Here is a 27,364-nt window from a genome sequence, read left to right as displayed (position 1 = left end):
TGGATGCCCTGTGGCAGTTACCAGATCACTCTTAATGAACTGTTGCCGTTAATACCTAGCTGTGCTGTCAATTTCTGCATACCTTTAATGCAATATCTATCTAAAGCTGACTAAAGGGACTGTCGGTATGATGAGCGCAGAACCGAAGTCATCGTTTAAGAACTGTATTACAAAGTACAAGTTAGCCGATTCGGATGAGCCGCGATGTTGAGGCCAATAAATGACATCAACTTATATCTGCTTCTTTGTACAGGACACGCGTGCTCCTTGTGTTTTTTTTTGTTTTTGTCCGCAGCAGAGGAGCTCCACGGTCACGTCGTCGCGCACGTGCATCTTCTCTACTTCTGGATAATGTGCGTTCTCTTACTCCTGCATAGCAGTAGAACGTGGCACGTTTTCTGCTTTCCTTAGTTTCTGCAAGCATGCTCGAAAAAAAGAATACTCGATTATTATTATTATTATTATTATTATTATTATTATTATTATTATTATTATTATTATTATTATATTATTATTATTATTATTATTATTATTATTATTATTATTATTATTATTACCGCGTGTCTCATGGTAACCAAAACGCCTCTATAGAAACAATTCTGCTCCTACGTTTGACATTGTTGAGGTTGCGCGCGAATAATTGCTGTTCCAAGCATTGCAACTTGCAATGTCACATTTCAGCTTAAGCACAGTGACTTCAATAAATCCTTTGAAACGAATGCATAAATAAGTCCTTAAACTAAAATATGCACTGTATTTGCATAGCACATACGCAGTTTATCTTACACAGAACATATTATTAAGCGCATTTTGCCTAAATCTAGGGAATATAGGAAATTTTTCTATCCAAATTAGGGGAATTATTTGCTTAGGAGGTCGGCAACTCTGGTCACGGCGCCGTTACGAGTTCGAGCGGCGTGAGCCGATTGCACTGCTGCGTTGTTGAGCGTTACTCCTAAAAAATTTCTATTCGTTGGTCGAAATAATTAACGATAACTAGCAGTAGGGCTGTGCGATCGAATGTTCAAAACTTTTGAATGCGGGTCGGATATTGGTTCCGCTCGAATACTATAAGGGACAACAACGGTTGCTGCAATCCGCAGGGAGAAATAGTGATGCAAGTATTGCACATTTTTTCTAACGACCCTGCTGCAGGGGAACCGCAATTGTTCTGCTGACGAACGAGTTTCTAAGAGAACGCATGAGGAATGTGACCTTTGCACAATAGTTTGGAGTCGTTAAATTAACACGTCTCGCGATAGGCAGCCGGCAAATTTGCCTAATAAAACACGTCGCTGGGCTAGTTGGCGCATGTTTATGACCAAAATTGAGGATCAGCGATAAGAACGCGGGTGATAGAAACGACACGAACAGGCGAACTCAGTTATGGTCTGGGCTGCTTTAGAGAGACGAGTTCGGCTGATTAGTGTTGACCGTTTGAGCACGGCCGCAATTCAGTTACCCGGGACACAGCTGTGCCTCTATCCCCGACGCGGACATTATGCATGCTATTAGCTCGTCTCTTTCAGACAATATTTTGCTGCACGCTGCTTACTGTCCGTGGTGCACCGAGGCCATTTCTGCCAAAGCTATACAACGATATTCGCAGAAGACATGAGACAAAAAGGGCGCCATTTCATTTAGCAACGTAAACGAAAGACCAGCGAAGCCGCAGAAAGACCGGGATATAATGTCCGGTGCCTCTAATTCTCCCGAGGATTATCTGCGCGGCGAACCAGCTTCCCATCGCTGTCTACTGCGCCGTTGCTAATCGCCGATTTCTTGGACGGCCCAGCGGCGCGCGTCTTATACATCCCGAAAAATCCGCGTCGGCTCGCATTTCCAGCTGCGCTGGTCTCTTCTCTCTTTAGCTCTTCACCAAGGCCTCCTCAACAACCATGCCAACGAAAGCGCTCACGTTGTGTACTTAGAAATAATAAGTACAAACAATTAAGGAGTGAGAGCCAGGGTTACCAGATTGGACTATTAATCGCCAAATTGGGCTACATCCCGTCTCAAGCTGGACTCAAAAGTTTTCTTCTATGTGGCTATTTTTGGGCAGCATTTTTTTTTAAATGAAAGCTACTCCCCACACCCTTTACAACTCGTCTCCCCTAGAGCCACTAACTGAGCTACGCCGAGAAAGGGGTGTACGCCAGATCATCATTCTAGCGGATAATCATTTGAAGTTGCCCCTCGAGTACCAAACTCGGCAGCGGCAAAAACGTAGCAAATCATCAGTTGGGCTGCCGATCACTAAGTTTAGGAGGTACAGTCACCATCCATTGTAGTGCATGTTGTCTTGTTGTCTACTCTATTGTTTCGTAAATGGAGTTTTGTAAAATTGTCATTAGCTATAACAATGCTCAATTCAATGCATACCATTGCTCAGTGCGTTAATTGAGTGACGCTACTTGTGCGTCCCTCAGCGTTTCGTGCACCAAGCATCGTTTCGGTGGCTTATTCAGTGGCTCGCAAGCCTCTGGTGAAATATCGGCCTTCTATTTTCTGTGAAGGAAACTAATATGTAGATTTGATTGCGGAAAATTTATTTATTATGCCTAAAATTACGTCACCAAAAAAAACGATATTTCTGACTACTTTTGTGCCACTTAAAATTTTCACTTTTGGCTATTGTTGGGCTACTACGGAGGCCAATTTGGCCGCGATCTGTGGTTGGAGTGAGCTGGTAACCATAGTAAACGCACGAGTCAAATTCCCGTTTTCCTCGTCATAAAAGCACTCTTCTGTTTTGTTTTTATGTACTTATTGTCCAGATACTTAAGATAGTTTTTCTGCAGTCTGTGAAAATTCATCTCTTATTCAGCTTTTTCATATGTGCGGCAGGTTTATAATCAATAAATGTTTTAGCTCGTGCGTACAAAATTTTAGATACAGAGTGCAAGCAAGCACCTTTGGTCCCCGGTAGCTTAGCTTTTCTTTTGGAAACAATCCTCCGGATGTCTTACTGACTCGTCTGCAACTCCAATCGTTTATATGTTCGTGCGGCATTCAGACGGGCGAAAATTTACATCAGCACCGTGTAGTGCATCTTTATTTTTTACTTCAGTATACTATCTTTCGGCACATTACAAATATGTGCGTACAAGTACACAGATCGATTTGTTTGGGTGGCCTCGTGTGCCACCCACTGGCGCTACGCCACTGCTTGTGAGCCATTCCGAGCGAGATGCTGGGCCGGCTTGCCCACTCCACGGCACAACGAATCGAAATGAGTCTGCTAAACGTTACCAATCACAATCTAAATCCACATCACCTAAGAACTTCACGAAGAGCCGAAACACCTCCGGCCTCAATGTCCAGTATCTGGCGCAAACAACATGTCATCTACATTATAATGTAAGGTGCCTCAACGCTGAAGCGCTTTCAAATAAAAATTCGCCAGCCCTTCCCCTGTCGAGAAAATGGGGGTAAGCGAAGCTTGTAATGTGTGTACCTGACCTACTAATTTTTCTCCCCTTTCCTACTACTTTTCCTCCCCTTTCGTACTACTTTTTCTTCCCGTTCGTGCAACTTTTCCTTCCGTTGCGTTGTAAGATTCTCTGCTCGTCACTGTTGTCGCTTGCGTTCGATGTCTCGAGTTTTCTCGGCGGCGTGGTTAGCAGCATTTGCCCGCCATCATTGCTTGCAATTCTTCGAAATTATATTGTTTCAAAATTAAATTTTTCCATCATGTAAGACAATGAATGGCTCATTCCCCCTTAAGCAATGGCTCATACCTCCGTAAGCATGGCCTCCCCATTACGACAGAAGAGAAGTGAAATTCTACGCTGAAATGATGAGCGGCGACGGAGCCAGCTGTGGAAAAAGACGACGACGACGACGAACGCGGGAGCAGTGGCACGAGGGGCGCCAACGTGCCAGCTGGGGTAGAAGACGACGACGCCCGAGCCATTGCTGATGATAATAGTTTTTAACACGAAAGTGTTTTATGCCGGGGTCCACCAAGACTTCACTGACGTATTTCCGTCACGGAAATACGTCATAGAACATAATACAAAGAAAGAAACCAGAAGAAAAAGTTCCACAAACATGCAAAATTTGGAAATCGAACCCACGCCCTCTCGGTCCGCGACGATAGATCGCCGAGCGTTTAACCCATTGCGCCACAAACGCATTTGCAGAGAGCTACACAGACGCGCCTTATATATCTAACACTCCTCCATGTACCCGCGCTCTTGCTCGGGGCGGTGCCGCCGCCTACGAGCAGAAAAGAGAAGTACTGCATTATGACACTAACGCGCACCGACAGTGAACGCTTCGGTGGTCTCAGCACTACGACGCCTCGATGCCAGCATTCGAAGGGACGCTGGCATCAAGAAGCACTACCAACGCCACCTAGGTGGCGTTCACCGTACTCAGCACAGCGGAGCGTGGCCTCCGCAATTAGCTCTGAAAATGTTTCTGAAGTTGATCGCGGAGGCTGCAATTACGACGCGCTGTACGCGCTGATTTGACTCGGTGACGATTCAGTTACGTGCTTTGTCTTGCGCGTTGTATTAGTCTGTCAGTTACGTGCTTCGTCTTTCGCGTTGTGCTAGCGTGTGCAGCGTAGTGCAGCTTCCATATGCACGACGGTTGCTCGTGGTCATCGACGTTGGTAGTCGTGATGGAGGAGACGTGCCACCAGGCGTCAGCGTGGGTGCATCAACGCCTAAGGGCGCTTTAGCCACAAAACACCAATAGACATTATATATCAATGTGCAATAAACATTACACTACTTCTGTGAAGACACGTTTCACTTTCGTGTTCTATACCGATTCCTATATAAGAGGGATCAGCCACATTTTTTGCGTACATTGACGCCACCGAAATCTGCGTACAGATTTCGGTGGCGTGAAGATGGATGACACTTCCACTCCGTGAAGATGAATGACAAGTTTCGCTTACCATCTATCTTCACGGAGTGGAAGGGCCGACGAATGTTTTTGAGAAGCCGTAACAAATCTTGTGTGGACTTCTTTGGATGCAACCTTCGCTGTAACAACTGCAGAGCAGGCTTGCTGTCTGACAGAATTACAACGCGCTGTGCCCTGTAGGGCCTCAGTTTTCTTAAGATCGCATCAATGTCCATGCTCTCACATACTTTCGACGAGACGGCGCAATCCAGTCCGACCGCGCAGGACACCTTGAGGGTCGGAATCACAGATGCGCTGCGCTGACTTCGCGCTCTATATCCACTGAATCTTAGGTAGATACTTTAAGACGTTGGTCATGCGCTGTCTCCACTTGTTCAACCACCAACGAATGTGCTTCCGCTACAGGTGTAGATCGCTTGTTGTGTATCGACGGAATTGTGAGCTGGTAGTCAAGATTTACGTAAGGCCATAGTGGCTCAGGTCGCTGTCTTCGTTTGGGGGATTTCAGCGCCATTAAATCATGCGACTCAGTACGTCGCAAAAGACGATTTGGGAGAGCTCACCTCACGCTAGATTCGCTTCGTTTACATGACTGCGTAAAAAGTCTTCGAGAGGCGAGGACACAAGTGGTGGTAGCCGAACCTTGTGAAGCACTTTGACGCTCGCCACTGCTTGTGGCATTTGAATTGTATTCTGGGGTATTGCGTGCCAAAACCGCGATTTGATTATAACGCACGCCGTACTGGTGGACTCCTTATTAATTTTGACCACCAGGGGATTTTGACCACCAGGGAATGCACGGAACACGAGCGTTTTCGCGTTTCGCCCCTATCAAATTGCAGCCGCCGCGGCCGAGATTTGATCCCGCGACCTCGTACTTAGCAGCGCAACACAACAGCCACTAAGTCACCGCGGCGGGTATGTTTATAGCCTGCCAAAGGTCACTTTGAGGCCTCGTCGATGAAACGTTTCCATCCTATCGTAATGACAGTCAGATGGAGAGATCAAACGTAGCTGAAAAAAAAAAATATGCGGATCACACACACTGGGAATCGACGTAAGCGAAACTTTCTGTGCTGTTTGCGTTGATTGACGATAATTGGCGGTGATGTTTACGGCGAATGTTACCTTTATTAGCGTTTAGTGCAATACTAAGAGTCGTGATTTGATGTTAAACGTTACTTGCGTGCCCCACTTGTCTTCGTCTACGAAGTATACGTAACTCACAGCGAGACGTGTTTGATTGAGGCGTTGTTGTGTGCCATAGTGTCCACGGCACGCCACTGGTTCATCCTGGAGTAATAGCATGACCCAATGAAACGGAATGTATTTAGTTGTTGAATTGGCTTGTTTCCAATAGCCAATATTTTCAATAGACATTTCCAATCCATGGTACCCGCCACCGCAAGCCGAGAAGTAGCATAAACCAATACTTTTTTGCTGATATTGATAATCCTATCGATGCGAGGTAAGTCTGCACAGAGAGGACAATCCTTGGGGCTATCGTTCCCCTCAGCAAGTTTTTTACAGGTCCGATTCTGTGATTCTCACAACTAGCATATGAAGCTTAAGAGATTGAAGTGCAGCCTCATTTTTCTGACCTAGCGCATCCTGCACAGTTGTCACAATGCGTGGAAAAGCGTTGTCATACCACATTGTCACACAAGATGACGATACTCCAGGTGACCTCCTCATTATCACTGCGATTATGATCACCCAGGATATTGAGCTGCGACTGAGATCACCGCATGTTAGAGCATTATTGTTAACGCATGCATACTGTGAATGGCTCACCATCCAATCTCTTAGTCGCCTTTCCGCTTCCCCATTAGGGGCGAGGGCGGGGGAGCCGACCAGGCTCAGGCTGGTTGATCTCCCTGCCTTTCTCTTACTGCTTCTCTCTTTCTCTTTCTCTAAAGCGTAAAGCTCCAACAATACACACCGTCCGGTGACTTTTGATGAATATCTTGGTCCTGCCGAAGAGGTACTCCGAAGGGTGGATTGGCAGGTCTCGGAGCAAGAGCGTGACTCCTTCGGCGGGCAGGCCCGTCCACTGGGGCCAGGTGCGAACGCTGAGCAGCTTGTAGCGTTCCAGAAACTCCACGTAGTCCTGCCTGAAGGCGAACCCCGCGCGACGCACCCTCAAGTTCTCCATCAGTCTGCAGGCAAAACAAAAAAAGGCAGGCGCAACGTGACGGAGCTTGCAAGAAGCTTCACCGCAAGGCTTCGCTTGCGCCAGCCAAGTTGCGCACTTTGCACGCACGATAAGGCTGTAAGAACTGAAATAATGATTATAATATTTGTCAGTGTCTTCATTCACTGGAATTAAAACATGCAGATGATGCCCCGGTCACCCTTGCCCATGGTTGCCAGGACGGGAGACTGCGGAGCGTTGTTGAATGTCATGGTGGGGATGACTTGAAACAAACCAGTCATGAATCACGTAGAAAGATCGCTACAATATATTAACCCGCCAATTTGATGCTCCCTGATGTCAAAGAAGAGCTGTACAAATGTAACTTCTCTACTTTATATCTGCCTCTATTGCACGGTGTACCGAAGCTAATTAAGTACGCCACAGGAGCATAAAGAAAACAGAACCTTACCCGAGATACCGGACTTGATGCTGAACCAGTGCCATCTCGAAGATCATCGGCTGCTTGAGTTCATTTGGCTGCAAAAAGTATTCGCGTAATAGAGCCTACTGCAACAATAAGCGTCTGATGAGAGGCTCGTAACTTCCGAAATGCTTTAAACAGATTTTTTAAAATTGCGTTATCATTGTTTGTCATGCAAGAATCCAGAGACCCAAGGAGTTACTCTACAAAGCGGGGTTGAAAAAGAAGATTGTGTGGACACGTGCCTTGATGCAGCGTACGTAGTTTGGCGTTTTCGCTTGCAAATTTTTTACAAGTGCTCCAATGGAAATCTTGAACTGTGTGGCAGTCGTTGTTGGACGCTTTAGCGTCGTGCGCTTTGGGTTCCCTGCGGGTGCAGAAATGAAAAGCAATGCACGTCAAAGAAAGTGTTGTACGAGAACAAGATATTGAAACATTAACGGCAGCGTATATTTAGGCATCAGCGTCAGGCGCCGAAAGTGTCCAAAGTTTGTGTGGTAGACATCTTTAGGATACCGCTTTGGTTCTGGACTGCTTCACAAATGATCACTATGCAACCTGCTTTTTTTTCTTAGGACGAAAATAATTGAAGCCAGCAAACTCAATAACAACTGTGATCAGGCAGAATACATCTACGGAATAAGCTTACCTTCAGGAAACAGAACCTTCATCAGGGGATGATCGCAACTGTACATGGCTTGAGACAGGTCACGGTAGAGATGATCATTGTTTTTATCAATAAAACCAACAACAGAATAGGTAACCTAAAACAGAATGGAACAATGCATGTTTCAGTCGAAAGAGCTAGAAGTTGCTAGCGCAATTCCTTCGGGAAATGTTCAAAGCAAGAGTGCACGACTCACAGCACCGGCGTAATGCCTAAGACGGAAGCACTGTGGTGGCAGCGAGACGTCGGCCCCCGTGAGGTTTTTGCATCCCTTGCTCTCGAAGTAGGGGCTGTCCTGGCACACCTTGGTCAGCTTGTACAGAAAGCTCTCGTCAGTGGCGGGCCCCGGCCGAAGGCACTCTTCATCCAGCATCGCCAGGATGCCGTGGTTATTCTGTCGCCAACGAAGCAGAGAGCACGACGCTGACGTTTCCTGCTGGCGTTGCTTACACCCGTGTTCGGGTGGGATTCTTATGACCCGGAAGTAGCTACTTCCTGTCCATTCTCGGCTGATTAAAGCAGAGGAATGAAGCACATCTACTGCCGGAACCGAAATCGGTGTCGGATTCTATCTAACACGGAAACATCAATAAGTTAGCAGGGACGCCTTTCATACGAAGAGAAAGAATGGGTCACTGACACTGCTCATAAGCGTTCGGGTGGAAAATCCTATGACCCGTAAGTAACCCCTTCCTGTCCAATCTTGTCTAATTAAAGCGGGAGACTGAAGCCCATCTGTTACCGGTACCGAAAGCACTGCCAGATTCTCATCTAGAAATGTTACTAAACGAACAGTGGCAGTTCATGCAGAGATAAAAGAAAAGGGGGTCACTGCATACTGCTTAACTGTTTGCTGTGAAACACGTTCAAGTGCAATCACCAGTACAATATTTCCGCACGTACATAAAACAGAAAATGAGAGTTGTTGCAGGTTCCTATAACCAGCAACTAGCAATAGAGACACACCGTTCATAGAGAGAATATTTGTAGAAAGTTTACGGAAAGTGGATGTGAGGCAGTACTTGCGGACGTACCTTTTCAATGAGGTCACAAATTATTGCATTGTTAAAGTAGTCTATGTGCTCCCATTGAATACCCTGCAATGAAAGACACAATTCGTTGGGAGACGTGGATGTACGAGAAGTAGTAGAGATTCGGAGCAGGCACGAGATCCTACTTACCTCACGCACGTACTCCTCCTGCTCTTGTTTGAGCGTAAGTACTATGAAGAGTTGCTCAAGCTTCTCGTTGCAATAATTTATAACAAACTGTTCAAAACAATTTTTCTGCATAAGACAGAGAGAGAGAGAGAAATACTATTTAATGAAAACGGCAGAGGTTTGCCTGGCGGCACGCCTAGCGTGCTCCTCCAGGTGGATGCTGTGATAAATGAAATAGTACCGACAGAACATACGGCAGACGCACAACGCGCATGAAACACACCATACACAACATGTGAAGTTAAAGTACAGTCGAACCTCGTCACAGCGAAGTCGATGATCACACAAAAATAACTTCATTGACCAATGTTCGTTATAAACATGTATTCGCTAGACGTCGGGGGAGGGGGGGGGGGATTGGCGAAAAAAAAAAAAAACATGTAGTGAACGCCATCTGCGCGCCGCTATAACTGGCGCGCGTTTAAACGGCTAGTTTAGAGCGCCACTCTGTGACACCATGCTATGCACCTAACAGGCAAGTCTGTTGGCGCACGCGCCCCCCTTTCGCGTGAGAGAATAATCTTTGTTTGGAACTCATCGCTTACGGTCTCATTGCTCTTCGCCCGCGATAACGACCGACAAACATTTTAGATTCACTTTATTATATTCGATAATTCTTTATATCCATGTTCGTTAATTCGAGGTTCGACTGCATTGTATTGAAGGACACGGGTGGAGAAACTGGCCCAGATGAGAACATGTAAAGCGTGCTACGTGAGTATTAATGACCGAATAAAAAAAAGAAGGGGGAAGGGGCGGGGGAAGAAAAGCAAGGCCTTGAGCCCAAATACCAAATACAAAAAAAAGAAAAAAAAGCGACGCCGTCTTACCTCTAGAACTTCAAATCCATAAATGTCCAGGATTCCGAGACATTTTCTTTTTCCGAGGCGCTTCGCCTGGGGAACAAACGTTCAGGCGGGATGTTTAGTTTGCTCCCAAAGCGATGATGCGGTATATGAAAGGCTGGCACTTACCCGTATGCTATCATTTATTCGGCTTACTAACCACGTGAATAGGCGGCTGTACAAAGCTTTGCATAAGGCATTCTTGGAATATGTGGCCTGAAAGAAGATGCAAAAAGATACGCACATAATAAATGATCCGTCTTTGCGGCAGCGCGGACGTTTATAGTGACTTTTGCAACCGGCGCTAAAGTGTGTCGCAAAGTAAATACGCGTTTTCTTTTTTTGCTAGTGTAACAATGCGTTGGTATTGCACAGTTACAGTGTATCGCTTTCATTCAACTCATTAATAACAAAGTTTAAAACTGCATGCATTAGACGCGTGCGTGCGTCGATCGTAAGTTCGCAGACTATTACCCCCTCCAGCGTCGCCACGCGTTAAGGCCGATACGGTCGGGTACTTAGGCGACAGCCTACATCTAGTTCAAGCGATATCACAGCACAGTGCATGAGTCGGCCTGAAGTCTGATTAGTCTTCATCAGCTACATCATCGTCAGCTGCCGACCTGGTAAACTACGGGGCCATAAGGACATCTGCACTAACTTGTAGTCCATTTCAACGTGCTATTATTTCTATTCTCGGGTTAGACCAGCAGTGATCTTATATATATATATATATATATATATATATATATATATATATATATATATATATATATATATATATATAGGTGGGAGGATAAGGAAAAGTCTCGGGTGGTAAACGAAAAATATGCTCACGTCTTTAACTTATTACGATGAAGTTTCGCACAATCTTCATTAAACCCGGTTCATCACAGTACAAAAACATGTCGATTAACGCTAAGCAAGACGAAAAAGCTAGATAAGAGATACGCTCACTTCATTGGCTGAGAGGTCGGTGACGGCCACGTCATGCCTCGTCTCCACCATCTTCTGGGTCAAGGCAGAATGAAGGAATGCAAAGTCCACCCGGAGCAACTCGCAAATTTCATACAACTCTGCAACAGCGAGAAAGAAGGCGAAAGGGAATTCTACTTGACATCACCTATTCGTTTCAAAATGCGCAACAGCATATGTTTGGCTTGTCCACGCTCAAAACTAAATACACAGCGATGCTTCGAGGGAAAATTCATCGTTGGCCAAATTATGACACCTGCTAGTGTAACCCGCAGCCATGGCTTGCTAAGTTACTCTACTGTGTTACTCTCTTAGTGCGGATTAGGCATAGGTGATGCCGTGAATCATCCGACTTGTAATTGTCTCTCATTCAACGAGGTTCTCTGTCGCCACTGGTGCCGGCAAAGATGCAGAGCTCACTCCGTGCCATCGGCATCGTCTGCTCCGTTTTCGTTGTCGAGGCAAAGCCCGAGGACTGCTCGGCAAAAATAACACTGGTTCTATAACCACGACATGACTGAAAAGAAGTGTAGAGCTCTGAGGACATGGAGTGTTTCGTCACGCGTCGACTAATAGTCACTTCGCTTGGTACCGCTACACATCAACCGAATCTGCTCTTCGGACATCACGATGCCGTTTTCTCATTTTATCTCCTCACCTTCATACCGTTTTCTCAGTCTACCCCACTCGTAGTCCATTTCAACGTGCTACCCTTCTTATTCACGGGTTCCTGGTCGACTGACGTTAGAAACAGGTCGGTCGTTTCATATAGATTATCATGTGCGTTCGGCAACTTCGACGACGACGACAACAACCGCCATATAGACGAGACGATATGAACATCTCAATAAACTTGCTCTGGGTTCAAAATTTTGGCCTGTCTTGGCGCTTGGCGAAGTATCGCGCAGTGATGCCCGAAAAAGCTCCTCGCGTGCAAGCCGATTAATGATCGCTAGGAGACAGGAGGACAGGGTATAAAGGCACCATCGCTCACCGTACTCGTTGAGGAGGGCGCAGCTTTCCGTGTCGTCGATGTTCGCCCGCGGTTGAAACTCTACGTTTCCCAACTTGAGCACGACGGCAACCACTTGGAACACGGCGTGCACTTCAGACGGGCTCATCCCCAGTGCTTCCATCGACCTCTGCAATGAGAGAATCGCGTGCGAGCGGGAAACAAGAGAAAGAAAAGGCGGTCACGACATCGCTGCAAGCTGGAACTCCTCGATGCTCGACAGACCGTACTTGATAAACGCACCGTCACGGCTGCTGAGATATGCTCAGTTTAACGCGTTCCGCACAACGTAACGGACTGCGAGGGCGTTAACGTTTTCAATAGCTTAAGTCAACACGTTCTGTGAAAATGGCGCATGGGTGCGCGCCAATGCTAAAGGCCGGTTGACGTTAAAACATTTAACGCATCACGTCTAGGCAATACGGCATCTCGAACAGAAACGTAATTTTATTTTGTTTTTTTTTCGAAGATTTCTTATAAATTTTTGGGACATCTAGCGCGAGTGCGCTCAACTTTCTTTTAGCAGTAGGCTCACCTTGGTCAACGCAAAATAACTCCTGTCATCCATGCTTTCCAATTGAGAACATCTGCTGTGCTTGAGAATGGAATAGTTTTCGGTGTTCCTTTGCAGCTTTAGGCTTTCTAGAAGTAATAAAAAAAAGAAGAGGGGAGGGCATGTATACAAGAGGTCCACCTATGAAGAAGTAAACTACTTGTCTATGACGGTTATAAATTAAAAAAAAGTCGTCCACATATTTTTTGTTCGCACAGCTATACATGTAAAGTGAACTGGCTGCTTGTCGGGCTTTATCGTCTTATACGTTATTTATATTGTCCCTCGTCACCACAAAATCATGAAAAGTTACGTAACAAGAATGTGATTCCAAGAATTGTTTTCACTGAAGCAAATCCGCTATCCATCCATGTTTCGGTTGTCGCCATCCCTTCTTTTTTTATATAGTGCAGTCACTCGAAAACGAACCACGATAAAAGCTACTGACTATCAGCCCTGCGGCTTACGACACTACTTAGACAATGGCAAAGCGGCACAGTATACCAGCTCAAACGAATGGCTTGGCTAAACGTCATCAGCTAAACGAATTATCCAAGTTGTGTATGGTAAGGTGGTCACACACCCTTCAAGAGACAACGCAAACTGCAGTTACTGCGTTCTGTTTTTGGCTGTAGGCGATTTCGCAATGTACAGTACGGCAGCCGTACGGCAGCCACACAGCGTACAGTGGGGGCAACATCTACAAGAATTAGGAACGTTTAGCAAAGTTTTATGGCTCCAAAATGTTGCCAGTAGTGTTCTTGCTAGAGACAACAATATACTTACTCAAAAGGTGAACTTCAGCTCCGCTCAACAACTGATAGAAAAAATGGAAGTTGCGCTCTCCCTGAGTGTGGCTGATTACCCTAGACTGTCACCGAGGAGAAGAGATAAGAAAAGTGATTTTGAGCATAAACATATTTTGTTATATACATTGCATCAGAACAACCAGAACAAACTAAATTGATATATAATCATAGCAAGGAAAGTAAGCGGTCAATAAACTTAAGTGACGTTTTCTGGAGCACATGCAATACGGGGCTCTAGTATTTCATTGTGCATGTACTACTTCAATGAATTTTGTTATTTATATTATCTGAACGCTTCTGAAAAACACTAACAACGGTACTGCGGGAGCCGCTGCTCATTGTACAGCACCAACTGCCAATGCTGTTGGATCTGCAGTAGGACTCAAACCTCCCCATACCACAGAATTGAGCACGGGTGCGTTTCTTTGCTATGGCTGAAGTGAACGCTTTCTCAGACATCTCATCTTTCTTATCTGTAGCACAGCTCTAACGTATCTTCCTTCTCACAAAAGATTATAACTGAAGATAGTAACAAAGCAAGAATAGCATATCTCACCTTTTCCAGAAGATCTGCAAAAGACCCCAAACCAGAGTGTTAGTCGCATGACAAGGTGTATCAAGCCTTCTAAGCTATCTGAAGTTTATGTCTACTACATCTATGTAACATGTCTACTACATCTATGTAACATGTCTACTACATCTATGTAACATGCCGAACCTTTATTTGCGCACATGATACAAAATTACTGCAGTAATGTTGCTTGAAAAAAAAGTTGAACAATGACGTTCGAGGAATGTCACAGAGCAACTGCTGAAGTATTGCTCATGCCCTGGCAACTTTCTCTCCTTAGTTTACGTTTATAGCTCACAATGCGCAAACTCATTAAGCTGTTTTGAATTTAAAGGTACCAGAAGTTTGTTATAGTGGGCCAACAGTAACGAAGAATCATGTGCAATGAAACAGCCTATGCGTCTTTGAACCTATCGATAAAGACGTATAACTTTTACGCACAATTTGTAATCACTCCGCCGACCGGATCCCCTTTGAAGTCGAATTCTATATCCATGTATTTGCCCTGTAAGGAGAAAGGAACGTGCACCGTCACTGAATTTGCGATGGAGCAAGCGAGCGAGTCAATCGAAATTTAGTAGTCACTTACAAATCTTGAGGAGTTGTCGTTCCGGTGCGTCTTGGCATTCCCGAAGGCTGCACAATTTAGGTAAGGTAAAGAAGGGAGAGAAGAAGGCGCTGTTCTACCAAATTCTGAGTTGCGTTGACACGCACTGGCTATCAGCTTGATCAGCTGGCGAGTTGGTTATGATAAATAAATATTGATCACAGCACAGAAGAGGACCACCAGCAAATTTCATTGCTCCCTGAACAAAAAAGTCAATACTATCAATTACACAAGTGCTCTAGCTTAATCGCTTAAGTATCTGCGAGCAGTATTGACCAGGCATACAAGGACCGACAATCATTCAAGTGAAACCTACCATATCATTTATCACCGTTATTGCTCAGAAGTATTGAGTATGATGCTATGCAGAAGCTAATGAAAGAATACCCGGTCTCCAGGTCTTCACATCCGATATGGGTCGTTATCATCAATAAAATACTAACCAGGAGCCTTCTATGATGTTTCCCTGAGGGGTATTCTGTAAGTGTCCACATCGTGGACATGCTCATTTCGTCAGCAGCTGAAATGCTGATTAGCTGCGGGCGCCTGGCTCCTTCTCACACGTACCACAGCCCAGCCAATGAGAACTTCAGCAGTAGACGAAATGGACATGTCCACTAGGTGGACACTTAGAGAATATCCTCCCCGCTCAGTGCAAGCTGTGGATGTAAATCAATGACGCGCACATAACTTGCATGTTTAGCAGAGACGTTCTGTCACCGCGACACGTCAAGTGCCCAGCTGAGCGAGCAAGCGTATAACTCCGGCACTCTCACCTTCGAGGATGGGTGTGCTTCTCAAGATGTGCTCTTTGATGGCGCCCACCTCTTCGTCCCTGCCAGACACGGCCGCCACGTACTGCATGACCAGCTTGCTTGCCTCTGCACAGCGCCAGGCATAACCTTGATCATTGATGTCATTATATCAGATATATGGAATTACACGAAACACTTAATCAAGCGTCATCCCCCCCCCCCCCCCCTCGCCTTTCTTTTTTTTTTTGTAGTGATTTTTACTCGACGGTTATCCCTGTCGCGTTTTACATGGCTTCCCAACGCCTACTTTGCCGCTGGGATACCCAAATAATAAGAGAAACATCTCGAAGGGCGTATAGTTAATACGCATTGGGTCTTGAACGGGTCAGCAAGGTCAATCACAACACGGCTCACTTCTTTTTATTTTTGTGACGGCACAACGAGCTCGCTGAAACGCCATTGATTAAAACATTTATAATTGAGCAGTTAATGTGGCTCATGTGTGGTAATGTGTGTTATGAGGTAAAGTGTGCGAGGCCTGCGGGGTTGACTGCTGGCATCTTACATATAACTACGCAAGTTTCCGCACTGTTTCAGCAGCCAGTGTTTAAATGTGCGATAGTGAACATCTAGTAACGAACAGGGGTCACCGCACAAGAAACAACGTGAAGATATCGTTTAGGAAAGGAAGCAGTATGCGAAGAACCAGGACGCTTGCCTGTTTTTCCTCCGCCGCTCTCCCCGGTGATGATGACGCACTGGTCTTGATTCCGATCTTTCAAGGACGTGTATGCGTTATCCGCTAGTGCATAGCTGAGAAAAAGAAGAAAAAGAAGAATGAATGCGCGTAATTTGCACATGCACGTCACAAGCAAACTGTTCAATATATACATATTTAGCCGGCGTGATGTTACTGCGGACGCTGTTAACTACGAGTAAGAGAACGCACAATGAGCCTATATTTTGTGTTACATTTTTTTTTCTTTTTTGTTGTTCAGTGATTATGTCGTTCACTGCCAAGCGACCGATTGCTCAAAGAAATGAGTGGCTCAAGTTAACCGATTACTTCATGCCGGGAAGTGGCTACTCAGCAGGGCTGCGTACCCTTTAGAAATTATGTATTCAGATTTGTCAGAAGAGGAGAATCTCAGCGAACATTGCCCAACGTTAACTGATGCTTCGCACACGTTCTGCAGCGGTTTCCTGCAAAAACGTTCAGCTATACTGCACAGCTCGGTTTATTACGTCAGTTCTTTGTACTCGATAGGAACAAATATATCAAAGAGGAATAAGAAATCTGGCCCCGACCAGTGCTAAAAGGCGAAGCCAAATAACGACATAATAAACAATATAGCAATGCACCGCAAGTTACATTTCTGTCTTCTCGCATTGAAATTAAATATTCACTGAACTTTTATAGAAACAAATTACCACCCTATCAGAGCCCTCCAAATGCACTCGAACCATGCAGTTCAGGACAAACATAAAAAACATGGCCAAAGCATTTAGTAGAACGCAAGGAAAGAAGGCACCTCTCTAATACCAACGCTTTATCATCATCATCATCATCATCATCATCATCATCATCATCATCATCATCATCATCGTATATTTATACGAAAGCTTAAAGCTAACCATACAGACTTGTCAGTTTTAAGCGGTCGTTACCGCGACAAACAGTCTAAAAGACCATTTTGCATAACATCATAGAAGATGGGGAGGAACATGATAAGTTTCTAGCTTCGCTGAACTAAATTCAAGGCCTTCCTTGAAAACGCCGCATTTTCATTTTTTTAATTATTAGAGTGTTAAAATGACAGAAAACGAATACCAGTAAAAGAACAATGATATTATATTTTGGGGTCATGGGAGAAAGCGATATGCCAAGACCACTCAACAGCGTGATGCAAAACCGATCCTCACATGTGCGGGGGCAGCTCGAACATGCTGCACTTCTCGTAGGCCTGAATCACGTCCGGGCAGTAGAGGGCCAGCTTCTTGTATGGGTTCACTGAGACTACCACGGTGCCGATGTAGGTCTGCAACGAGCAAGAAGCACAAAAGAAACACCACTCCATTGAAAGGGGTACAAGTTCCTGGACCGAAAGAAACACACACTTTCACAAAAAGGCGGCCACGTCAAATTCTCGCTGGTCAGGCTGAACTTCGCAGTCGAGGCGCAGTCGAAGCGCAACAGAGCCTGTACACTTGCGATAGCCTGACAACGACTCAACACAGGAAAAGAGAAGATATGCTATCCTGTAGTATTTTCTCGTGAATGTACATATACACAACTGCGTGATCATTAACATTGAGGGCGGGCTAACGATTAAGCGTTTGCGGGGTCAGGCTGATGGTCATTAGCAGAAACAAAATGGTCATGTACCGCCGGCAGTTCAGGAAAACAAAAGACATGTGTTAAGGAAAGAGGAGGCGAACGGGCGATGAGAGAGTCAATTTAGAGACAGCGTAACAAAGACGCCCTAAAAGGAGCATGCACTCCATGGATGTGGGGTCAATCGGAAGGAAGCGCGGTTGGGCAGTGCGGAAGCGGTAAGGAACGTATCCGGTCTCCGCAGCTACAGTTACTTCACTACAGTCAGCTTCCTGTAGCAGAGCTAGACCAAAGGCAAATGCTTTAGCGGCAGCGTCATAAACCAGCCTGACTTCGTTTTCATGCTGCGATAAGCGTCCGTACAAGAAGCAAGCAAGCGCCTCGTGATGAAAAAAAAAAAAAGAAAACAAGACTTTCTGTGCACGCTTTTTTTCTACAACATTATTCTCTCACCGAGGGATCACCGCCGAGTTCAGTGCACTGAATGCGTAGGTTATTCTATCCGAACCGCAGAGCTTATTCTTGGAGGCGGTCAGCAAAAACATACAATGTTAAATTCGAAAAATACGCTTCAGAATGAGCGCCGTGTCTGCTTCAGACATTCAGCACTTTCTGCGATTCAAATGTCCTCACAACTGTAAGTACCACTAAGACGTTGGAAAACGCACTTCAATCTTTCAGTGCGTGATTTTGTGGGCGATTTTCTCACGCAGACCTTGCAAACATTTATCGCCCCACTGTCGTTTCATGTCGAATGCTCAATATTGAGAAATACTCAGAGTAGCACGGCAAAGTGAACAATTGCGAGGGGCATTGCAGAACGTTTGAGAACATTTCAACGACGTCGTGCGTGACAACGCCCACCGAAACACTATACGCCTTGACTTATAACGGCTCAATTAGGCGCCTGCTCGCTAATTACGGTAAATTGAGCGTGGTCAATACTGTAATTTTCAAAAGAACAACACTTCCACGCGTATACCGGAGTCGATTCCGGGCCTGTCCATTTACAGGGTTTTAAACAACATTGCTACTCAAGTACAGAGTTCGCCTTGTCGCAAAAGACACCGTGTTCCATACTCTTCCTCACGCTTACAACACACGCTCGAACAAATGGGTACTTGGCTTTTGGAAAATCCACATGCCGTCTACGCAGCAAACTTTATTCATTGCTTCATGCTTTAGGCCAACAATCGTTCGTCACATCTCCTCTCTTTGTTGCCAAGCTCGTGACACCGTCGATCCAGTGGTGGTGAAGCACGTACGTATATGAGGTCCCTCTTGAATCGCTGGTGCAGGTTGGCGATGAAGGCCTCTTCGGTGGGCGGCTCGAGGAGCAGGGCGTCGCTCAAGCCAACCTCCTGGTCCAGGCTCAGCACACCACGGGCACTGGCCGACGACGAAGGCCGCTGCTGCTGCACGACACAGAGAAAGAAAAAGGCGCATATGAGACAAGTTACGCACTGTTCTCTCCGCGCTTACATTAGAAAAAATAAAAAAGGCTATTTATAGACATCCTGTAGACTATCCTTTGCCTTCATGTAGATATTTTCTTTTGTTTGTATACCACATAACCTACTGGCATAATAGGCAATAATTTGATGACGTTGTACGTGGGTTGCAGGTGATGATGTTGTGATGATGTGAGTTTGCAGAAACGTCACAGATAGCCCATGGACCAGGATGAATTGACTATGAACACACCAGGTGCCATGTATACAGTTGTATAGGTTGTGATAATGCCTTAGAATCGCGAGAACGAAAGAACATAGTTACTTTCTTCTTCTTTCTTGGGTTTTACATGCCAAAACCAGTCCTGATTATGAGGCACGCCGTAGTGGAGTGCTCCGGATTAATTTGGCCACCTGGGGTTTTTAACGTGCACTACAACGTAAGCACACGGGCGTTTTTGCATTTTCACCTACATCGAAATGCGGCCGGCGCGGCCGGGATAAAATAGTTACTTTAAAGACGTAACATGATTAGATCAGTGCTTCGAAATCAGTTAACATGGGCGAAGTGTTTCAGAAATAGCGCTAGAAATTAGGCGTCCGCGCGGCCGTTAACGATGTCACTCTGTCTCGTGCAGACGGTTCTCTCTCTCTCTCTCTCTTTGTCCATGCTCTTCAAAGCAGTAATTTTATTTGTTTAAATTTCATTGGGGCGAAGTATTGCCCGAGAACAGTGCACATAAAAGAATCAATTTTTGTCCGCCATATACGTGGAATACTTTTCATAGTTCAGGCGTAGACACCACATTTGTAGACGTAGTGAGATTGACTGAATCATTGATGATTATACTTCCTGCAGAAAATAAGCAATCAGCACATTTCAAGTATGAATGTTTACAAGTTTCTGCAGAACGAAATCATTTTATCGTAAGTAGTTCACGAAGGCCGCCTCTGGAACGCTGGGATCGACGTGAGTTCAGACAACAAACACAAGGTGGCTAAGGGGGCATGTCCACGCCAGCGCGGTATTGACAACCACACGGGAATGATTGATGACCCGTGGTGGTGCCAAGCGTAGAAAACATCCTGCACGGGGTAACGTAATGTCCTCTGGTCCAATATGACATTACAACTACCAAAAGCAGAGCGACAATATCACATAAAATGTGCCATCGTACGTCACTTCTGCGATGTGAGCTAATGTTTCGTAAGAGATAAAGAAAAGTAGGAAAAAAGAAACATCTACAGAAAAGTAAAAGAACTACGACAAAAATAACACCATAAGCAAATGATGCCGATAACAGAACGTCAGTGAAGCTTCGTGAAAGCGTCGTAGAGATTCGTTGCACCTCATAGTCTCAACACATATGGGCCACATGCTACACCAGCATTGCATGCAAACAACGTTCTACGCTGACAGCATTGTACGCGGACGACACTGTAAGCAAACAACGTTTTACGCAAACAACTTCGCACGCGAACAACTTTGTATACACACAACGTTGTATGTACACAACATTCTAAATTAACGTGTGGTTAGCCGCTTTATCACCAAAACAGTACCAAGTAATTCAGATACTTGCTCTCTATCTATCTCTCTCCCTCTGATCATGTGCATGCAGTATGTTGAAAGTGTAACTTCCACTCAGTTTATTTAAAACGGTATCCAAGCCACGCAAGTGCGGCTTACACCACCACTTTACGTTGATTTGCATACACGCTGCGTGCAAAAGGTTTCCATCGGCTGCCGGTCATCTTTTGTGAACTTTTATATCCTGTACTTTTTTTTTACTATTTCTACTGTTCAGTTAGAATCACCATTGATTTCCCTGATGCTTGCATTGACTTTATTGTTTGTTGGGTTCATGTGGTTGCGACTAATAAAAATATGGCCATTCGGTTACTTTTATCGTTCACGGCCAGACTGTTTATAATGAACTAATATTAATTAATTAACACAAAAGCGTTGCGTTTAGGATTTACGCGGTACGCCAATGTAAAAGGGGGCGAACACCAGAATTCCATTTAGATAAAATAAATTCTGGGGTTTTACCTGCTAAAACCACGATCTGGTTATGAGGCACACCGTAGTGGGGATGGATGGATGGATGAAAAACTTTATTAGGGTTCTTTAGGGCGCGCGCTATAGCGGGACTCCGGATTATATTTCGGCCACCTAGCGTTCTTTAACGAGCATCCAATGCATGGTACGCGGACGTTTTTGCATTTCGCCCCCATGGAAATGCGGCCGCCGCGGCCGAGGTTTGATCCCGATACTTCGTGCTTACAACCGCAACGCCAAAGCCACAACGCAACCAAGGGGGGTTTCGTTTAAATCGAGTAGTTTTGTGAGTTCCAGCGCTTAAATAAAGGACTTTCTGTGACACTGATTCTTCAGCTATATATATATATATATATATATATATATATATATATATATATATATATATATATATATCAAATCGCAGTGACCGTGGTTTTGACTAACATTTGCCAGTATCGCTGTTTGAGCACTACAAGTGTTCCCTTTCATAGCGGCGGAGACTATATTTATTTTAGGGGTGTGCGAATATAAAAATTTTTGAATACGAGTCGAATACGAATACTCACCTTCGAATATCTAATCGATACACGCATGCATGTATTAGCAAGTTGGGTTAATTTGTTATGTTGAAACATTGAAATTACATTGTCAATGTTAAAGAACTAGTCTAGCAAGCCGTTGTACTAAAACATTGTGTATTTGGCTCATGTTAACTTGGAAAATTGAGTAATGCCCACTGGCTGACCTCGCCAGCCTGTCTGTGCCTTATTATACCGCATCAAATGCCCGTAAACTCGGAGGCATTTGACCCTGTGCCAGTCGTCACTTGCTGTCAAGCAATGATCTCAGAAATGGGGGGTGGCGCTGTATAAATAAATAAATAAATAAATAAATAAATAAATAAATAAATAATAAATAAATAAATAAATAAATAAATAAATAAATAAATAAATAAATAAATAAATAAATAAATAAATAAATAAATAAATAAATAAAAAAGAAATAAAAGAACCTTCGTTGGCCCTTCCACTTTGTGAAGATAGTTAACCAGCGAAGCTGAAACGTGCGGCCCCGGTGTTTGTCACTGGGTTAATCCCGGAGGTTCATTAAAGTATTTTTCAATTATGAGGTTACACACACATTCGGCTGCGACGGAGAGAACGACGTCACTGACGGTATGCCAGCAGTCCGCCGTTGTCGCTTGCGTTCGATGTCTCGAGTTTGCTCGGCGGCGTGGTTAGCAGCATTCGCCCACCATTGCCGCTTGCGATTCTTCGAAATTAAATTGCTTGAAATTTACATCTTTCCGTTACGTAAGACAATGAATGGCTCATATCCCCTTAAGCAATGGCTCATACCCCCGTAAACGTGGCCTCCCCATTACGACGACAGGAGTAAGATTCTACCCTGGAATGATGAGCGGCAACGCAGCCAGCTGTGGAAGAAGACGACGACGACAAACGCGGGAGCAGTGGCACGATCGCGTGCCGACCACGAGCACGAGCGCAAGCCGAGGGGCGCCAACGAGCCAGCTGCGGAATAAGACGACGATGCTCGAGCCAATGGTGATGATGATAGTTTTCTGTGCACAGGCGATTTCGCCTAGCCATATACGATATCGTCTATATATATAAAGCTTCGCTTTGAAAAAAAAAAAAAAAACTTGCAGCCGATCCACGAAGTGAATGCTGATGATGGAGCGAAGCTCCTTGGACGATTACGGCTGCTGCTCGAGCTTTCGCTTCGGGATCTTGCTGCCATTGCCGGCGTGCTGCTGCTTCTCGTGCTCGTAGCTCGGGGTTAGCTTCGCGGCGTTGCCGTTGGGCTGCCGCGTCTCGTTCTCGAAGTGTAGGATCAGAGTCACGACGTTTTCGCTTACGTTCGCGCTGCTCCATACTGCAGTGCTAAGTGTAGCGACAGCAGCGCAGCGCCGGCGCAACACCTGCGCGCGGTCGGCATGCGCGCTGCGTACGCGACGGGGAGCTACGACGACGACGGCGACAACGGACATCGAGAGATCCTATGGAGCTTCGCTCCTAAAGAATAAAAAGAGGGACGGGGGCGCAGCTCCGCTGTCCGCAAACGTGTGCCCCTTGCTATGGAGAGGCTGGCTTTTCCGCACAATTTTTAGCTTAGTGGCTAAGTGTGCTTTGCAGGCATAATTTCGCTAGCAGCACAAAATCATCTCAAAATTGAGCACGAACTCGCCACAATATTCTTAGATTAGACAGAAACAAATGCTAAGCACCGCGTTTGCTCCCGCACAGCCAGCAATATATTCAATTTGATTCGAATATTGTTATCCAACCGAATATTCGAACATTTTCGAATATATATTTTCCCTATCGAATACGAATATTAGAAATATAATATCCGACAATATTCGAACTTTTCGAATATTCGCTCACCCCTTATTTATTCCTAAAGCTTGAAGACAGTCATATCACATGGCACGTTGATTTTGTTTGATTCTTCCGAAATATTCGCCCCTAGATTAATCCCCCGGGTGCGGCTAATTTTGAGGCGGGAATCTCAGCGCAACCCCACACACTCCGGAGTAGTCAAGCTCATTGCGTAGTCGTGTTTGCCGGGCGAGAGCTATACACTGCAGTTCCACCTGCTTTATGACAGGCGCACAGTACGCGACGAGATGTAGCATATTGAAGCAGGTATTTGCGCCGACATTCCCGGATCGGAATGCGAAATTAGTCGTAGTGGGTGATGAAGTTGGGGATAAAGATGATAAAGGACGAGACTTGCCCCTAAAAAGGTTGATCAATATAAACGCGCCTTATGGTAAGATTGCCTCCGAGTTCCGTATGTATACGCGTAGTAAATGAGAAAAGCTACGTAATAATTAATCATACATTTCGACGATAATTTCCCACGCACTGTGTCCGTCAAGAAGCCTAAAGCGTTTGTGCAAGACGTGTTAGTGGGACTGTAATACATAGCCCTTTAAATAAAAGCAGCGAAATTTTATCTTTGAAGGTACGGTATACCTACAACACTAATTGCTGCAGTGTGACAGCGCCGCTGCTGACATCACTATGTTTACTAGAATGGTGGCCAGCCTTTTGCTCATTGTGACTGTGCCTTAATGATCTCTCTGACAAACTCCCCCCTCTCTCCCTTCCTCAACGAAGAGAAATGGAAGGAAACGAAGACTACTGAAAGGAACCCCCTCCTTCGCTGTCTGAAGTAAAATCCGGGCTACAAAACCGTTCTGAACTGTTCTACACAATTGGCTTTGACGTCTCCCTTTTATCAATAACATTGCACGCCAGGTGAAGCCTTAGAATTCGCGAAAGTGTAAACGTGCCTTATCTCATCGTTTGGCCTATCTACCAGGACAGGGGCCATGTTCGTTGCCCGCAGGACAGTGCAACTAGCGGTGGCCTCCTGCCAATCTGCTGCCGGTACAATCACTAGACCTGAACCTTTCTTTATTGTTTTTTTTTCTTCTGTCGACCTTCTTCTAGGGCCTTTCTTCTCCTCTATCCCATTCCCTGCAGAGTAGCATGTAGACAAAAACACGCTGGCTAATCACTCTGTCTTTTCCAAAAAGATATTTTTCTCTGGCTCTCAAACACTACTCCCGCAGAAACGAATCGGTTTAGACCCAAAGAATATCGGTAGATAGCGCAAGAGCAGTCGCGGCATACATTTCCTGTGCTCAGCACAGGTGTGTTGGTTGCTGTACAATGAACTGAAAAATTTTTCCAGGGCCCGCTGAAAAAAAAAAACTAATAAAAGAAAGAAAGGAGAAAACTGAAGATTTCAGTATTGGTAGCGGTTCCATTGACCCATGAATTTTTCAAAAGCAACAAGTGCGCCCAGTTTCTAGCGCCCATGTTCCACTGGTATGAAAGCTCAAGGCTCGAGGCTGTCAATTTAGTGCGAATTACGCTAAACCGCGCGTCGCCAAGCGCAGAAACAAAGGTGACGCTGAGAAAGCTTTCAGCGGCGGCGCGCGTATAGGGCGCGGGGAAGGTGGTTGGGGTGCGCCTAGTTAGATTGATGCTCCCCGTCACAGGCGGTTTCGATAACTCGCATTCTTCCACGCTTCCCATAAATAAGTTTTTTTTTCATTACTTCCTTTTACCGAACATCGGCACAAAAAGGCAGAGGGCGATGCCCTGCAGATCGACGTCACGCCACAAGTACAGACTGATGCGACCGCGTTCTAGGCTGATATCACGCAAGAAAAATAAAAATAAAATGCCTTGTGGCTTTTCACCCGGCGATAGCGTAAGCACCTGAACAAATGACCCGTCAGTATAGAGACAAGCAACCTGTCCTCTTCCTTGCTTTAGCTCGCCCGATCAGCCTATCAGCCCTGTAATTTATTGTGCGGGCGTACATCCTTTCTTTTTATAAAGCTCACTGTATGTTGTGACTACCCCCTCCCCACCTTTCGTTTTTTAATGAAAGGTTATGGTCAGGGTTTCCCTATTTTAAAGAGGATATCGCCCAAACAAACTTTTAAGTAAAGATGTGCCGCATTTTTCTTTTTTGGCTTACATTCCACTCACTCACTCACTCACTCACTCACTCACTCACTCACTCACTCACTCACTCACTCACTCACTCACTCACTCACTCACTCACTCACTCACTCACTCACTCACTCACTCACTCACTCACTCACTCACTCACTCAAAGTGTACTGGCCCCAACAATGTCGGTATCGAAGATTAGTAGCTTCAAACAAGCCATGGAACAGTTTTTGCGAGGGGCTATCCAAAATTCATTCCCCAGAACACACGACAAACTCCTTGGAGACGTTGTGCATTCGGCTACCATCTGTGACGTGTTCTCTTTAATTTTATTTTCTTCAATATTGTTAACATGATCAGGAACATTAAATCGAAGCCTGTTATCAATAATAACGTTACAATTCCTTTAAGACAGTTTTAGTTTCAATGTAATGTTTCTCTTTCCTAAAATATTTTGTTAAAAGAAAACTATTTGCGCGATATACCCACGATGTCAGTGTCCTCTTGTAGGACCACATGGGGCATCGTTGTATCTTATGACAGTGAATGCATTTTGATGTATGCGTGCACTTGGGACAAGACAAGATTGCCAGTTCATTATGAGCGTTATTTCAACTGATGCACAAATGAAGTGCACCTCCTCGAAAAATAATTTATCAAGCAGAAACACCATTTGCAGTTTATTAAAGCTCCCTGAATGTCACAAATTTCCAGGCGGGGCCATGCAATTACCGTCAGTTGCTTTTCACTCTTAAAGCGCAGGCGCGATGTCATGACGTCATTTCTGCAGCAATTTCACGTTACCAGATTACTTATCCTTGACCAAGAACGTTGTAACATCGTCTTGAAATAGCAAGCGAGTATATTTGTGCATATAAAGTCAAGGTAGAAATGCCACTACATCGAAAAACAATATGAATAAAAAAGAAGTGAACCAGGTATAATTGCGCCAGACAAGCTAGATGACGTTTCGATAGGTGGACGTTGCTTTGTCAAAGGTAGGTCCACAGTACCGATGAAGATAGGTCTATCTATCAAAACATCGTGCGGTCTATCTGAGCCCACATAACTATTTTGATTCGCAGTTTAGCTACAGGTAATGCCTTTCAAGAGCGGACACATGAGAGAACTGACGCTTGGATAGATGGCCACAAAGCTAATTATTATTATTTTTTTTGTCGGAGACAAGTTCGTCTACGTAAACAATATCCTGCACTCCTAGTTGCCACATCTAGCCACCGCTGCAACTCAGCAATATCAAGGGATGCTTTAGTTGTACTTATGTCGCAAACCATGCGTTAGGCAGTTCAACGCCTCCTATAAAGTCTTTATAGCAGGCGTTGGGCAGTTACTAGGCTTACCCAAAGTTAATAATCCGCCGCACTTCAAAGCTAATAAGTCTATCAAATTCTTCACAAGAATAATAATATTCGCAAATTTTTGTTTCTAACGCCTTAATGGCGGTACTCGTAACCAGAGTAAAGAATTCGAATAAAGGTCTTCCCACCAGGTCGCAATCCAA

General features: G+C 45.0%; 1 protein-coding gene across 1 annotated transcript in view; it reads right to left on the bottom strand.

Moving 5' to 3' along the window:
* LOC119455985 (unconventional myosin-Ia) overlaps window positions 1–27,364 on the bottom strand; it is a 179,621-nt gene that overhangs the window by 22,806 nt on the left and 129,451 nt on the right. Inside the window, exons 3-22 of the mRNA XM_037717540.2 lie at window positions 19,114–19,263; window positions 17,437–17,552; window positions 16,232–16,326; window positions 15,535–15,639; window positions 14,741–14,787; window positions 14,593–14,656; window positions 14,137–14,150; window positions 13,558–13,642; window positions 12,754–12,860; window positions 12,201–12,348; window positions 11,189–11,307; window positions 10,361–10,447; window positions 10,217–10,282; window positions 9,348–9,452; window positions 9,201–9,263; window positions 8,363–8,560; window positions 8,149–8,263; window positions 7,745–7,866; window positions 7,488–7,555; window positions 6,824–7,040 (exon numbers count right to left, since the gene is read on the bottom strand). Coding sequence (XP_037573468.1) covers window positions 6,824–7,040; window positions 7,488–7,555; window positions 7,745–7,866; window positions 8,149–8,263; window positions 8,363–8,560; window positions 9,201–9,263; window positions 9,348–9,452; window positions 10,217–10,282; window positions 10,361–10,447; window positions 11,189–11,307; window positions 12,201–12,348; window positions 12,754–12,860; window positions 13,558–13,642; window positions 14,137–14,150; window positions 14,593–14,656; window positions 14,741–14,787; window positions 15,535–15,639; window positions 16,232–16,326; window positions 17,437–17,552; window positions 19,114–19,263 — 2,091 coding nt within the window. The remainder of the gene's footprint in view (window positions 1–6,823; window positions 7,041–7,487; window positions 7,556–7,744; window positions 7,867–8,148; window positions 8,264–8,362; window positions 8,561–9,200; window positions 9,264–9,347; window positions 9,453–10,216; window positions 10,283–10,360; window positions 10,448–11,188; window positions 11,308–12,200; window positions 12,349–12,753; window positions 12,861–13,557; window positions 13,643–14,136; window positions 14,151–14,592; window positions 14,657–14,740; window positions 14,788–15,534; window positions 15,640–16,231; window positions 16,327–17,436; window positions 17,553–19,113; window positions 19,264–27,364) is intronic.

This window comes from Dermacentor silvarum, chromosome 6, assembly GCF_013339745.2.
Source record: "Dermacentor silvarum isolate Dsil-2018 chromosome 6, BIME_Dsil_1.4, whole genome shotgun sequence".
In the NCBI taxonomy this organism is placed as follows: Eukaryota; Metazoa; Arthropoda; class Arachnida; order Ixodida; family Ixodidae; genus Dermacentor; species Dermacentor silvarum.
The sequence above is the reverse complement of the archived record's forward strand: the minus strand, read 5'-3'. Positions and strand labels throughout refer to the sequence as shown.